At 54.1% G+C, this 15869-nt stretch overlaps 1 protein-coding gene across 11 annotated transcripts in view; it reads left to right on the plus strand.

Annotated features, from left to right (window-relative positions):
* The window catches only part of SLC4A4 (solute carrier family 4 member 4), a 153182-nt gene extending 141992 nt beyond the window's left edge, over positions 1-11190 (plus strand). For all 11 annotated transcript variants that reach the window (XM_079306348.1, XM_079306351.1, XM_079306352.1 and 8 more), the window contains 6 exons: positions 72-140; positions 1371-1544; positions 3424-3585; positions 6027-6123; positions 7583-7662; positions 8433-11190. In XM_079306348.1, coding sequence (XP_079162474.1) covers positions 72-140; positions 1371-1544; positions 3424-3585; positions 6027-6123; positions 7583-7626 — 546 coding nt within the window. In that variant the 3' untranslated portion in view covers positions 7627-7662; positions 8433-11190. The remainder of the gene's footprint in view (positions 1-71; positions 141-1370; positions 1545-3423; positions 3586-6026; positions 6124-7582; positions 7663-8432) is intronic.
* Positions 11191-15869: the final 4679 nt, after the last annotated feature.

A 15869-nucleotide genomic window follows, 5' to 3' on the forward strand; every position in this document is an offset into this window, starting at 1 on the left:
GTTGTGTGTTAGCAGTGTGGTAACAGTACAGGGGGGTTGTTCACCTGGGCTCTCCTGCTCTTGTCCCACAGTTCATTCCCATGCCCGTGCTCTACGGTGTCTTCCTCTACATGGGAGTTGCATCCCTCAACGGTGTGCAGGTGAGCCATCAACAGCACAGGGCTTCTTCCACAGCCCTGCAGCTTTACCTTCTCCTTCACTGCCTCCTCTTCCTTCCCAAGAAACCTATGAAGGGTATCAGCTGGTCACAAACCTTGCCACAAGCCTGGATGTCCTGAGATGGGAGACCAGGGAGACTGCTCGAGTGGGCACTGTGGGTGCTGGGGGAGCTTTGTGAAGACCTGGGTCCATCTGGGGCAATCAGGATGGGGCTTGGAGCAACCTGGTCTGGTGGAAGGTGTCCCTGCCCGTGGCAGGGGGGTGGAACAACAGGATTCCCCTTAGGATCCCCTCCAACTCAAGCCATTCCAGGATTCTACAGGCTTCTGCCCCAGCTCAGGCTCACTCCCAGGGAAGTTTGGGTCCTCTGCCACAGACTGAAGGCAAACAAGGAGGATGATTTATGGCAGCAGGGTTGTTTCTCAATGCTAAGGAGCAGGGATGTTTTTCTCCAGGGAGGGGAAGCCAAGCCCCTCTCTTTGTCATTGAGGAAATCTTACATAAGGGGCCATTCTCATGCCCAGCGCCTGTAGCTGGCCCAAGGAGGCTGGAAGTGGTTTTGTTGCTTTCTGGCACCCTGTTAATTGTGGCCTTTCTTTTTCGTGCTGGGTTGTGCCCTGAGGGGAAGGGACTGTCTGTTCTGTGAGCCCCAGAATTCCCTCCTGTTCTGTAAAACAGCTCCAGCTTCCATTCAGTGCTTCAGGTTCTGTCTGGTCCGGCAGCGGGCAGGGAGCCCGAGCTCCAGCAGGGGACAGTGAGGGGATTGTCCTGCTGGCCCCAGGCTGCCTCTCCTGTAGGGGATTTCCCCTGCTCCCCCCCAGGTGGTGGGGGCACTGGGACCAAGAGTGTTTTTTACTCAATGAGAAATGCCCCTTCTGGTTTAACTCCAAGTGCATCCGGTCCGGCACAGGGCAAAGGGCCACTGCTGGGAAAGCTGCCCATCTTCCTTGCTCTTTGGTGAGGTGCTGTTCTGTTTTCTGGCAATGCAGTGTCTGCCCTCGCCTCTCTTGACCTCTGCTCCCGATTTATTTGGGGAAAACAAAAGCATTGTTCCTAAAGGCTGCATGTCTTTCCTCAGCAGGAGCAGGGAAGGGGAGGACAGCAAAAACACCCCGGGGTGTGATGCTGACCCTAGTTTGGGCATTCATCTTGTTTTCTGTCTTTTGTGCATCCTGGGTTTCATTTCAACATCTCTTCATTTTCCTTTCCAGTTCATGGATCGTCTGAAGCTGCTCTTGATGCCTCTGAAGCACCAGCCTGACTTTATCTACCTGCGGCACGTGCCGCTGCGCAGGGTGCACCTCTTCACCTTCCTGCAGGTGCTGTGCCTGGCCCTCCTCTGGATCCTCAAATCCACCGTGGCTGCTATCATATTCCCTGTCATGGTAGGTGATGCCTCCTTCCCACCCCTCACTGTGACCACAGCCTGCTCCTTCCCTGCCTGTACACTCCTGGAAATGTGTCAGTGCAGCCTCTCCTGTGGAGTCTCTGCTCAGGGCTGCACTGACATAGGGCTGACAGGTCAGTGTGGCCATGGCTGCCTTTGCATAAATCCTCTGGTGAAAAACGAGCCTGGAAAGTTAATTTTTTCCCAGGAAGATGTAGTTAGTGTTGACTGTTCCTGGCTGCCAAGGTTAGATTTGCTGTGATTTCTCCTTGAGCTGCATGGCCCAAGCAGAAGGGCATCAATTCTCTTTTTTAGTCCATGCTAGCAACCAGATACAAAATGTCTCCCTGCACAAATTCAATAGCACAAATTGACAAAACCAAGAAGGAAGCTCAGTGCTAAGAGGGATGCCAAAGGGAGGGAAAGGGAATGTTTGTGTTTCTTGAACTCAAGTGAAAAGACACTAATGTTGTTTACCATCAGTGGGTGATTATTCATGTTATTACTAGAGCTGTAGACACTGTTAGGCACTCTGGCTTGGAAATGGGTTGACTTCTGCAAAGGCAAAGGTTTTTGAAACTCCTGAATAAATCTTGGCTCCAGGTCACCTAATTTCAGATTTATGGGCAAGTAAAATCTCAGCTGTGGGGGCAGGTAGAAGCTGCAGTGCTTATTTTGGGGAAAGAAGGAGGGAGGGCAGAACCCAGGTAAATAACAAGATGGTGATATGAGAAAATATGATGCAAGTACAAAAATCTTCCAATGTTGCTGCTGAGACACAGGCTCCTGTTTAAGATGTTAAAAATCAGCAATTCCCACTGATGTGGCATTCCATCACAATTCCATGGCTGTGTTGCACTGATGTTGGAAGCTGAATGTAAAATCTCTTTGCCCATATTAGAATGTGAGTGAAACCCAAGGCTGACAAAGTTTGTTGGAATGGTGCAGACTCAGGGAAGCCACAGCCACAGCTTTGATGGAGCTGGATGTGATGGCAAAGCTCGATTTTCTGCTGGCATCAGCAAAAACCTGCAGAATTGCAGTTTGTAAGGATTCAACCAACAGCCAGCTCCCAGTTTATCTGGAGGAAAGGCATTTTGAGCACAGTGGTTCATGGTGGGATCCTCAGGGGGTCTGCCTGGCAGCTTTCTACCCCTGAGGAATTCCCTGTGCCTGCAGTCGTGTCTTAAGTGACACAAGGCAAAGCTTGAGGTGTGTTCTGGGCAGTGTTTGTGCTGTGGATCAAACTGCCTGGGACAAAGCTGTCCCTAAAGGCAGCCTGTTGGGAATGGGGTACAGCTTCCAGCCTGCTGCTGGACCACTGGCAAAGCCCCTCTGGGTCTCAGTGGCCTCTGCTGGGGGTGTCAGACCCATTTCAGCCACGTCCCTTCCTCCTTCCCAGTGCTGTCACTGCAGTCTACCCAGAACAAGCTTTTACTCCAGTTTCCTGCTGCCACAATGCCAGTCAACTTTATTCTGCAAACTCTGGGGACATGGACTGGCACTTGTCTGATTTCCTGAGTTCAGCTGGGCAAGTGGTGAGAAATAAATCAAGGTTTTATTGCTTAGGCTGTCCTGTGAACCTGCCTCCAAAAGTAAAGGAAAGGGCTCAATTTTTTTCTATTTATTTACTAATACAGGAGTACAGAGTGATTATGATACTGTTTTGTGTCACTGCACACTTCTGTTTTTTTCTGAAATGAGGTAGTCACAGCACAACCTCTCAAGCTGAGAGATGTCCCAGGTGTTCACCACTTCCTTTGCATGTTCATTCACAGCCAGAATTCCAGAGTGTGGGCTTAGCAGCAGACTGAGAGGACTGCAGTGTTCCAAATGAAAGGTCAAATGTGACTGGGAATCCCTCTCTGCCTTTGCAGATCTTGGCCCTGGTGGCAGTCAGAAAAGCCATGGACTACCTCTTTTCCCAGCATGACTTAAGCTTTCTCGACGACGTCATTCCAGAAAAGGACAAGAAGAAGAAAGAGGATGAGAAGAAGAAGAAAAAGAAGAAGGGCAGTATGGACAGTGACAATGATGATGTAAGGAGCTTCCTGCTCTTGTCTCATTCCTCCTCCCTAGGCAGCTAACCCCTGGCACATTCCATGCCCTGCCCAGTGCTGAGGCTGGACATTTTCCAGCCACCTGTGGAGCTGACAGCTCAGTTTTTTGCTGCCTGCAGCAAGTGGGTCCCAAAGAAAACTTAATTCCTACACTGCCTTCCCTTTTCCAGCCTGTGGTGGGTGGTGTGTGCATTGCTAGGAATGAAATCACACTTGCCAAGAGCACCAGGTATCTGCTGAGATGTCATGCCCTTTGCTAGAATGCCTCTCATCACCCTGCCTCCTCCAGCTTCCCTCCTACGCCTTTCTCCCCTTCAATGTTTCTTGTATTTTAGGAGGAAAATGCTTTTCACCAGCAGCTCTGGTCATACTGATTTTCTTTTTAAAAAAATATTTTTGTAATGGCTCTTTTGGAAAGCACAAAATAGATATGATTTGTCATATTGCAGGAAAAACTGCTTTGTGTTGGTAAAAGTCATCACCTAAATGCTTCCCAAGCATCCATACCCTCTGCAGTACATTCTGGTCCTCCCTCAGGTGGCAGCACCCCTAAATAGTGAAAAGTGACCTGGCTGGAGCAGACCCATGTGCCTTTGACTGTTCTCTTTCCTCCTGTATATATATATATTTATACATATGTAAGAAGAAATGCAGTCTTGGTGCCTTTAAATGTTCTCCTGCTCAGGTCTAACTCAAATCCTTTACAGTTGTATTGAGGTGCTGAGCAGACTCTGTGGTGAGTTCTAAGCATGGTGTCCCTTGTGCTCATGTCCATGAAGAAGGGCCTTTCCTGGGCTGAAGGGAGAGGTGAGGGCAGCTGAAGCTGGAATAGAATCCCATTTTAGCAAACAGGAGAAGCAGCTGGGAGGATTGGCTTTTAGTTCAGGCAGCAAGCTGCCCTGTCCCATCATTCTCCAGTTCCAGGGCTTTCTTTAGCACCTCTGAGCAAACCCAAGTGAGAGTGAGAGAGCCCTGCTGGGGCATCAGCAAAGGTTTGCCTCCATCCCCTCCTCCTGGCTGCTGGCAATCCATGGCAATCCCAGCCATGGCTTCCCTCTCTCCAGTGTTTGGTATTTCCTCTCTTCCCAGGCTTTTCCTCAGTTCCAGGTACAGTAATTAATCCAATGGCTAAGATGTTTTATGCAAAATATTGGTTCTTAACTCATGCTGGTTTTTTTCAGCCCTTGCTTTTACCAGCTTCCTGAACACACAGCACTGGGCATTACTGGTTGGATTATTTTCACACTTTCCCTTCCAGAAACATCCACCCTCAGAGTTAATCCTGTGGGATCTGGGGGGCCATGCATGGACTGGAGTTCAGCCAAGGGAACTGCCAAGGGTGTTGATTGTTCTTTATTTGAGTTATCCCTCAGCCTCATAAAAATAGTCCCAAGGAAACATCTTGCTGCTGGAGTATGAAATAAGGCACTGCATATCAGTTACATTAAAAAATAAATTAAAAATAAGAATAATAACCCAGGGAGAGCCATCCTCTGGCCTCCTTAGTGTTTTCCTGCCCTGATTGGAAGGTCACCTCTCTCCACCCTGGTGTTGTGGGTCTGGCTCTCTTCAGGAACAAAGATGTCCCAACATTTTTGGCACATCCCACCTTCCTGCCTGTGCCAAGTTAGGCAGTTCCAGCCCTTCCTTGGCTATGAGGAGTTCCCTTTATTTTTAAAAAAGCAAAACAATTCCAAGCACCTCTACTAAGCAGAGGCAGGTGGGTGATAGAAGGCAGTGGGGGTAGAATCCTGCTAGTACCCCAGTTCAGAGGGACCCAGCGTTTCCCTGTGCTCATCCTGACCTGGTGGATGTTTTCTCTGGCTGGGCCAGAGTTACAGAATTCTTCCAAGGGCTCTGGAGCTGATGAAGCAGAGATGTAACTGAGACTGGCTTTGACTCCACTTGCATTAAGGAGGGAGCTGAGCCAGTCCGATGCAGGGAACCTCTGCCATGTCACATCTGGGCCCTGTAGAGCAATGGGAGTACCAAGGGCTTTCACAAGAACCCCAGCAGGATAAAGGGTCTGGTGAGCTTTTCCAGCAGCCAGTGCCTGCTGTGTCTGCCCACAAATGCATTTTCCATCTCCATTTCCTGCAGCTGACTCCAGGCAGAATGGGACAGTGTCTTTTAAGAGGATGGAGTGGGAAAGAAGGAGGTTTATTGCAATTTACAATTCCACAAGATGATTCTTGCAGTCTGTTTTATTTTGGAGTATGAGGGTATGAAGGGAAGTGGGGTGCAGTGGGGAACCAGAGGAATCAATCAGGCAGCTAAGCTGAAGGATGCCTTTCTCTTTTCCCTTCTTTTCTTTTACCTGTTCCTACAGAACTATGTGAAGGATAATTTTAATGTGTGGGAGACAATAAGAGAGAGAGCAGTGGGAATATTCTAAGACCTTTTACACGTTTCTTTCACAGTCTGACTGCCCCTACTCAGAAAAAGTCCCAAGTATTAAAATACCAATGGACATCATGGAGCAGGAACCTTTCCTAAGTGATAGCAAACCTGCTGACAGTGAGTAGAACTAAGCTCTTGCATGCCTGCTTGACTGACTTGCACTACAAAAATATATATATGTATATTTAGAGTGATTTTTAAAAAACTTTTAATCTTACCTTTTCCTTCAGAAGTATTCTCTTGTTTTTTGTTTTTTTTTTTCCCTCTCCTTTTTAATTTCCAGGCCCCTTCTTTATGACAGATTTTGCTTTTGTGAGCTTTTTTTTTTTTTTTTTTCTTTGCTGGTTACAAAATCAGTGTTGTTCCTTCTGGTGCCTCCAGTTTAAGTGCTTTTCTCCAGCTCCTGACAGGTCTCCTGGCCACCCACTGTCTCTTCCTCTCCTCTCCCTCTTCCCCTTGGTGTTAACCTGCTGCTGGTGGGATTTATTTTTTTTCCACTGAGCCTGGTGTTCTGGATTTGCAGCGCTGTCCTGTCATTGTTTGTTCCCTTAGGTGCCAAGCAGTTACAAAAATCAGCATTTAACAGAGTCATTAATTATTTGTGTCATTAAGCTGCACAGGCAGAGATCAGTTGGCCATTAACAGATTTCCCTTCTTAGGTGGTTTGTGCTCTTCTTTTTGGTTGTAATTTCTCATGTTATTAGCTGTAACTGATGAATTTAATCTTTATTTTCAGTCATTCCCACTTTACATTTTCCTCTTTTAAGTGAGGAATCACAGCTGGCCTTGGTGTTTTTGCCTTTGGGATGACTCTTTAACATACTACGGGTGTCATATGCTCTTTTCTTCTGAGGTGGAGGGGAGAAATACAAACTAAAGTAATAAATCAGTGTGACTGCCAGGCTAGTGCTTCCTAGGAACAGGACCTAAACCCCCAGATCTTTAGATCCTTAAATTATCCATAGGGCTTAGCTGGGAGCCAGGTCCCCCTTGGGCAGCACATGGACACCTCAGGGAATGCTAAGCATTTGAGATACAGAAACACTTAGAAATTGGGATTCTAAAACAAAACCATTGGAAAGGACACACTTTCTTGGCTATTTGGATATCCTTAATGTTTTGCTGATGTCAGCACATGATCCAAAATCTGCCACAGGCAACCACATACCCTCCTCATTCCACGTTTTTAGTACATTCCTGATGTACTAAAACCAAATTGCATCCTAAATATTGTTACTCGGGCTTTTAGGATCAGATGCCTTTTTCCCCAGCCTCTTGAGGGCTAAAGCAGTCCAGGAAAAGGTAGTTCTGCCTCAGGGAGTGGCAGGGGGAGTGCAGGGTCCCTGAGGGGTGCAGCCCCCAGGTAAGTGTCAGCCCCAAACAGGGGGAGCCTCTGGGACCTGCTGCAGCCCCAGGGGTCACCTGGAGGAGGGGTGGGGATGCAGTGCTTGCCCTGCCCAGTGCTTGGGGCAGGTACCAGGGGACAGCTTGGCCCTGGATGTGGGCTGGAGGAGCTGGGGCAGGGCTCAAGGCATGGCAGTGCTGCAGCAGTGACAGTGAGGCTTTCTCCCCCCAGGAGAAAAATCACCAACATTCCTTGAACGCCACACATCGTGCTGATACAATTCCCTTCCTTCAACCACACACCATGCCAAGGTAAGCACTGGGAACTGCTGGAATGTGGAGGGGGACACCTGGGGGACACCTGGGGGACACCTGGGGGACACCTGGGGGCTCCAGTGCCCTCCTGGCTGCAGCACTGAGCACTGCTCTGGCAGTCACACCAGGACAAAGATGTGCAGCTACTGGGAGGAGCACAGAGGGCTGTGGCCAAGGAGAAATAAAAATAGAGTAAATAATAATCTTAAATTGCAGCAAGTAATAATTGCTCAGAGTCCAGTCCCTTGGGGCCAGCTTGGGCCTCCCAGCCAGGAGTGGGATATGGACCAAGGCAAGTTTATTCCTCTGAAACATCAAAGATGTGTCTGTGCTCACAGGTGTTGGACAGGCACTGAAATTCATCCTGGAGTATTGCAATGGCACTTGAGGGCCACTGCCACAGCCTGGGGTGAAGCACCAGGATGCCCATCCCTGGTAGTCCAAGGCCATGTTGGATGGTTCTTGGAGCTGCCTGGTCTAGGGAAGGTGTCCTGCCCATGGCTGGGTATGGAACTGGATGAGCTTGAACGTCCCTTCCAACCAGCTCACTTCCACCCCAAACATTTTGGGGTTCTGTGAGGCACAAGTGCTGGGCACTTGGAGCCCTCAGTCAGTGAAATGGGTGGTTTTGCCTGCTGCTTCTGTGAGCAGTGTTCAGACCAGCTCATTCACATTATCTGTGTGGGCCTGACCTTAAACTGGGCTGTGCATTCCCAAAGCCTGGGAAATTCCTACTGCACTGACCTTGTCTGTCTTCTTCTTCACAGCCCTCCACGAACTCCAGTAAAAGTTGTGCCTCAAATTAGAATAGAACTTGAGCCTGAAGACAATGGTTATTTCTGGAGGAGCAAGGGAACAGAAACTACTTTGTAATTTGTGTGTCTGTCCAATCTTTTCCAAATGCCCTTTGTCTCTAGCCAAATGCTCAGAAGCTCCGTGCCCGCCGCGCTGGTGAGCGAGCCTCCCGCCCCTCCCAGCAGTGGGAACGGCCTTTCCCGGCTGCCGGAGCGGGGAGCGCCCGCGGAGCCACCTCCCGGCTGCCCCGTGTCTGCTCCCCCTTGCTGAACGTGCTGCTAACCCCCGTGCTCTCACCCGTAGCTAAAGAGAAGGTACTTCACTCCCAGCACAGACAGACCATTGCCATCGCTGTAGCATGTTTGGAAATGTCCCTTTCCTATGCAATTTTTTTTTTAAAGAAACACTTTATTGGACTTAATCTGTCAGGTACATGGAAGAGTGTTATTTTCCTAGATTATTTTGTTTAAATTATGGGGGCCTAACCTATGACTTCTTTTTTTTTTTTTTTTTTTTTTTTTTTTGACAATTTTTTAACCTTTTTTTAATTACTGTAAAAAAAATGAATTTTTTTCCTGCAGCAGGAAACGTATAGTTATGAGTAGTTCTACCTCTTATTTCTAGATGCCAGGCTTTCTGTAAAAAAATGTATTGTACCATATATAATGTGATTTTTACAAAAAACAAACCCATGACATCACACCACAATCTCCAGGACGTGGCATAGGGCTGGATCAGTTCCATTAACACCTTCTGCTCCGAAGCACCTGTTTCTCTTAGGGTTTTGTTGGTTTTTGAAGTTTTTTTTATTGAACAATCCCTGCTGTGAAGGAGACTTAAATCTCTTTGATCTTAGAAGAGTCTTAAAGGGGTTGTTGGTCCAACACTGCAGATGGATGCTGGTTGTATCCCTGTTGATTTGTTGATTTCTGACGTGGGATCCCTCCATGATTTTCTGGGAACACCGGTGTGTGTGTGCAGTGAGAAGACCTGAGGTGTGCCTCAGGCACAGTGGACAAGGAGGACGATGAAGGTGGCCTGCTAGGATGTTCATCCTGACTTGGATTCACAAACTCCTGCATCCTCCTGCATCCCATCATCATCTACAGAATTCAGCCTAAATTCAGCTGCTCAGCCCCAGACGCGGCCGTGCAGCGAGACTAAGCGCGCCAGGCGTGGGCATCCCAGGATCTGGAGGGGGAACCAAGCAACTGAACATCACAGCAGGAGAGAGGATATTACACCATGTTCACAGTGGTATGTGCATCTAAACATGCATCTGGGAAACTGGGCTTCACTGGGACCTGAGGGAACACACTAAAAGCTTCATCCAAAAATGAAAAACAAGACGAGAAGAAAAAGCACCCCAGCTCTCGAGGAGAATTCCCCGATGGAGACAATCCCATCACGGAGGATGGATGGGCACAGGCTGCCACTGGGTCCTTGCAAAACCAAAGTCTGGGTTGGTGAAGTCCAGAGGATTTTCTGATGGTGCTGAGACCTCCAATGCCAAATCTTAGCATCTGTTCCCACAAAGGAGCCACCACCTCTGTACAGCCCCCGCTTGCTGTCCAGGGGTCTCCCCTTGACTTTTCATGACATCTCTGTTGGGTTTCCCAGGAGCCCTGGGCTATTTCCAGGCAGAAATCTGCTCTGAAAATGCTGGGGAGACTTGGGAAAGGCCTGAAGAGGAGCAGCTCTGGGATCCCTTCTGCTGCCAGAGGACAGGTAACTTGGGAAGTGTGATGCCAGCTTTAGCCAATGCTCTCCATCCCTTGGTGAGCAGCAGTCCTGACTCCCAGTGGGGACACAGGCTCGAGGGCTGCCTGTGGAGTACACAGGAGCTGCTTGTGGGATTGCTGCACACCCTGCCCAGACCGTGGATGTGTAGCAATCCCAGAGGAAAGGAGGAGCTGTCCTCCATGGGCACAGCTTCCATCTGCTGGTGCTTGGTGACCTGTCTCTCCAAAAATGGGCTCTGCACTTCTAAACCATGTTAAATACACTAAGTGTCCTGACTGCTGTTCTAGGTCTTTCTCTCTCTTTGTGTTGTGTTTCTTGTGTTGTGCCGAGGGCAGAGCTGCCGACAGGACCGAGGGTTCTGCAGCTTTCCACAAGAAACTCCCACCTCTGGCAGCAGGGGAGAGCCTGCAGCACGACAGGGACAGGTTCTCTGCAGGCCGAATGCCTTTGGAAAGAACTGGAACGTCCTTTCAATCCAAGTTAGGCATTTTGTTGGAAAAGCCTGGGTGGGTGCTTCAGGGTGTAAGTGTGGAGACTGACCCAAAGCCCTCCAAGAGCAGAGGCAGCCATCAAAAATCCCCCTCCCCAGCAGAGGCAGGGCCAGGCCAGGGCGGGACGCGCTGCCCCGCCGGGGCTCGCAGACCTTCGCAGCTGCACCTGGAGACATTTCAGCATTGGCTTGGATCCTCCTCAGTCCCTGCTTGCAGCAGAGGAGACAACAAGGACTTAGCATGAAATGAAGTGGATCAGCTGGTGGAACTAAAAGGAAAAAAGCAGAAAACATTTCAAACATATTCAAGTGATTTTTTTTTTCCAGTAATATAAAACATGAAATTCCTTATAACATTATAGTATTTTACAGTTTTATGAAGCTTTCTATTGTGACTTTTATGGAATCAAAAGATGAAGATGATGAGATATTTTAGCATTTATATTTTTCAAAATTAAATAAATGTATACTGAAAATAAAGTAACTTTATGCATTTATGGGGGAGTCTGTGTCTGTTCTCCCTCATTCTGTGCCAAGTCTTGTCTGATTGAATCAAGATCCCAGAGTCGGTGCACGGATACAAGGGCCTCCCCCAGCGCCCTAGTCTGGACCCCCTGAAGCACATTTTGGGATACCTGGGGGAGCAGTTGGATCTGCAGAGTGGCCATAAGGCCTGGGGCTGGTACAGCATCTCGCTCTGACTCCTGTCACCTGCACACAGTGAGGATGAGGCCGGCGTGCCTGGGCTTCTCCACAAAACCTCTGGTTTCTGGGCTGAAACCTGCCATGATCAAATTTGCTTTCTGAACATGTTCCTGGGCCAGGAATAAGCACTGCAGGATTAGAGAAACAGCAACCATGGAAGCCTGTGTGGCTCCACCCGAGGGCAGCACTGGAGGCGAAGGCAGCTCGGAGCAGCGCGGGGCTGTGGGTGCTTTGGGCATCTGCGCAGCCCTGGGCTCGGTACCGCCGAGGGAACTGAAGATCATCTCGGTCACCGAACTGAGGGGAGAAGGAAGGGTCAGGAACAGACCTGGATCAACCCGCGAGGTCTTTTCCAATCTGAAAGGTTCTGTTGTGGGACTGTAACGCGGACCAGGGCGGTACCGCTCATCTGGTGGCAGAGAGCGACACCTCCTGGCCACTCACGATCCTTGTTGGTCAGCTCTGTGCCTCGGCAGCTTTGGAGCAAGCACTGTTCATAGAGTACTCACCCAGCTCGCTGGGGACCGGAGATGTAGATGAGCCAAGTGGTCTGACAGGTCTCACCTGCTTCTGGAAGCAGGCAATGGACATGGGAAAAATGCAGCAGGGCGAGACGTGGAGAGGAAGGTCCTGGTGGAGGCCTGGAGCAGCTACTACCGCTCCGATCCGCTGCCTGGTTCCACAGAGCCGAGGGACGGAGCCCCAGGGAGCTGCGGCCCGGGGAGCGAGGGAAGGAGAGGCGGGCGGTGCTGTCCCGCGGCGGGGCAGCGCTCTCGGGGCGGTGGAGCGGGGAGCAGCGGCAGGACAGAGCGCTCGGGGCTGCGGTGCCGGCCTTGCGCACCTGGGCACCGCGCCGGGCACGGGGCGCTGAGGCGGGGCCGAGCCCAGGGGCGGAAAGCGCCACCGGGACCAGGATCGGGGCCAGGCCCGGATGGCGGCGGGCGGGCGGTGCCGGTGCCCGTCGGGAGCGGCGGTTCCCGGTTCCCGGTTCGGACGCGGAGCCCCGCGTGGCCCCGGGACCCGCAGGGCGCCCTCTGGCGGACACGGAGCGCGGTGCGAGCGCGGCGCCCCCGTGTGGCCACAGACAGCGCTGCGGGGGCGGGGCCGGCACAGGCGTGAGGGGCGGGGCCACAGAGCGCGGGGCGAGGCCACGGGGCGCGTGCGCGGCGCGGCGCGAGGCCGCACAGGTGTGACATATCACACATCGGCCGCAGGTGCGCGGGGCTCCAGTGCGGCTGCGCGGGGCGGGACCGAGGGCATTTAAACCCCGGAAACCGCCGCGGGCGCCATTTTCTCCCCAGCGCTCGGAGGTGCCGGCAGCAGCCGGTGCGGGCTCCCTCGGCGGGGCCCCGGTGAGGCTCTTCCCTCTGCTTCTCTGTTCTCTCTCCTCCTTTCTCCTTCTCTCTTTCACTCTGCTTCCGTCCTTTTCTGTCCTTCTCTGTCCCCTCTCCTTCTGTCTCTCGTTCTCACATTTTCTCTGCTTCTCTCATTCTCGCTGCTACACTCTCCTCCTCCTCTCTGCTTATGTCCTTTCTGCTTCTCTTTCCTGCTTTTCCTCCCGTTCCTCCCTTTTCCCTCTCCCTCCCTTCCCCGGCTCGCTCTCTCCCCTTCTCTCCCTGCTCCGCACCTCAGCCCCCCCAGCCCCTCCTGCCCGGCCGCTTCCTCACCCACTGCCCAGCCTGACTCTCCCCTCTGTTCCCCTTCTCTGCTGCTCCTCCTTTCTCCCCCTGCACCGTCCCGGCTTCACCTCACCCGCTTCTCCCTATTTCCCCTACGTACGCCCCCCGTTATCCCTCCTCTGTCCCCCTTATCCCTCCTCTGTCCCCTTTATCCCTCCTCTGTCCCCTTTATCGCTCCTCTGTCTCCTTTATCCATCCTCTGTCCCCTTCATCCCTCCTCTGTCCCCCTTATCCATCCTCTGTCCCCCTTATCCCTCCTCTGTCCCCCTTATCCATCCTCTGTCCCCTTCATCCCTCCTCTGTCCCCTTTATCCCTCCTCTGTCCCCCTTATCCCTCCTCTGTCCCCTTTATCCCTCCTCTGTCTCCTTTATCCATCCTCTGTCCCCTTCATCCCTCCTCTGTCCCCCTTATCCATCCTCTGTCCCCCTTATCCCTCCTCTGTCCCCCTTATCCCTCCTCTGTCCCCCTTATCCCTCCTCTGTCCCCTTTATCCCTCCTCTGTCTCCTTTATCCCTCCTCTGTCCCCCTTATCCCTCCTCTGTCCCCCTTATCCCTCCTCTGTCCCTTTCTCTCTCCTCTGTCCCTTTCTCTGTCCCCCTGTGTCCCCTGTGTGTCCCCGCGGTTCGGGGTGCCGGATAATAAAGCCCAGAGGGCCGGAGCCGGCGCCCCCCGCGGGGATCCCCCCCCCCACACACAGACCGTCCCCAGCACCGGGGGGCGGCTGTGCCCCCCACACTGGGGGCGGGGGGGATTGGATGGGCCCCCTCACTAGGAGGGGGTCCGGGGGGGTTTAGGATGGGCCCCCTCACTAGGAGGGGGTCCGGGGGGGGTTTAGGAGGGGCCCCCTCACTAGGAGGGGGTCCGGGGGGGGTTTAGGAGGGGCCCCCTCACTAGGAGGGGGTCCCGGGGGGTTTGGGGGGGTTTAGGATGGGCCCCCTCACTAGGAGGGGGTCCGGGGGGGGGGGTGGGAGGGCCCCCTCCGGGGGGGGGGCCCTGGGCGGGGCGGGGGGCGGGGCCCCTCCGGGGGGAGGGGCGGGGTGGGAGGGGTCGGGGGGGTCCGCCCCCCTTGGCCCTCCCACCCTGGCCCCTCCCTCCGGACGGGCACCGCCCCCGGCCCGCCCCAGGACCCTCCTCCGGACGGGACCCGGGGGGGGGGAGGGAGGGGTGGGTGGGTGGGGGGGGAGGGAGGGGTGGGTGGGTGGGTGGGGGGGGGTGGGTGGGGGGGGTGGGTGGGGGGGGTGGGTGGGGGGGGGGTGGGTGGGGGGGGGGGTGGGTGGGTGGGGGGGTGGGGGAAGCAGAGGGGGTCACGTCACTCTGAACCGTAATTTTATATAAAAAAAAAAAAAAAAAAGCGCAATTTTTAAATTATAAAATTTTTAAATTTAAATTTATATAAATTTTTATATAAAATTACGGTTCAGAGTGACGTGACCCCCTCTGCTTCCCCCCCCCCCCACCCCCCCCCCCCCCCCCCCCCCCCCCCCCCCCCCCCCCCCCCCCCCCCCCCCCCCCCCCCCCCCCCCCCCCCCCCCCCCCCCCCCCCCCCCCCCCCCCCCCCCCCCCCCCCCCCCCCCCCCCCCCCCCCCCCCCCCCCCCCCCCCCCCCCCCCCCCCCCCCCGGGTCCCGTCCGGAGGAGGGTCCTGGGGCGGGCCGGGGGCGGAGCCCGACCGGAGGGAGGGGCCAGGGTGGGAGGGGCCAAGGGGGCGAACCCCCCCGACCCCTCCCACCCCACCCCTCCCCCCGGAGGGGCCCCGCCCCCCCCACCCCAGGGCCCCCCCCGGAGGGGGCCCTCCCGCCCCCCCCCCCCAGGACCCCCTCCTAGTGAGGGGGCCCATCCTAAACCCCCCCAAACCCCCCAGGACCCCCTCCTAGTGAGGGGGCCCATCCTAAACCCCCCCGGACCCCCTCCTAGTGAGGGGGCCCATCCTAAACCCCCCCAAACCCCCCCGGACCCCCTCCTAGTGAGGGGGCCCATCCTAAACCCCCCCAAACCCCCCCGGACCCCCTCCTAGTGAGGGGGCCCATCCAATCCCCCCCGCCCCCAGTGTGGGGGGCACAGCCGCCCCCCGGTGCTGGGGACGGTCTGGGGGGGGGGGGGTCCCCGCGGGGGGGCGCCGGCTCCGGCCCTCTGGGCTTTATTATCCGGCACCCCGAACCGCGGGGACACACAGGGGACACAGGGGGACAGAGAAAGGGACAGAGGAGAGAGAAAGGGACAGAGGATGGATAAGGGGGACAGAGGATGGATAAGGGGGACAGAGGAGGGATAAGGGGGACAGAGGAGGGATGAAGGGGACAGAGGAGGGATGAAGGGGACAGAGGAGGGATAAGGGGGACAGAGGAGGGATAAGGGGGACAGAGGAGGGATAAGGGGGACAGAGGAGGGATGAAGGGGACAGAGGATGGATAAAGGAGACAGAGGAGGGATAAAGGGGACAGAGGAGGGATGAAGGGGACAGAGGAGGGATGAAGGGGACAGAGGATGGATAAAGGAGACAGAGGAGGGATAAAGGAGACAGAGGAGGGATAACGGGGACAGAGGAGGGATAAGGGGGACAGAGGAGGGATAACGGGGGGCGTACGTAGGGGAAATAGGGAGAAGCGGGTGAGGTGAAGCCGGGACGGTGCAGGGGGAGAAAGGAGGAGCAGCAGAGAAGGGGAACAGAGGGGAGAGTCAGGCTGGGCAGTGGGTGAGGAGCGGCCGGGCAGGAGGGGCTGGGGGGGCTGAGGTGCGGAGCAGGGAGAGAAGGGGAGAGAGCGAGCCGGGGAAGGGAGGGAGAGGGAAAAGGGA

Source organism: Erithacus rubecula (genome assembly GCF_903797595.1).
Source record: "Erithacus rubecula genome assembly, chromosome: 5".
NCBI lineage: Eukaryota > Metazoa > Chordata > Aves > Passeriformes > Muscicapidae > Erithacus > Erithacus rubecula.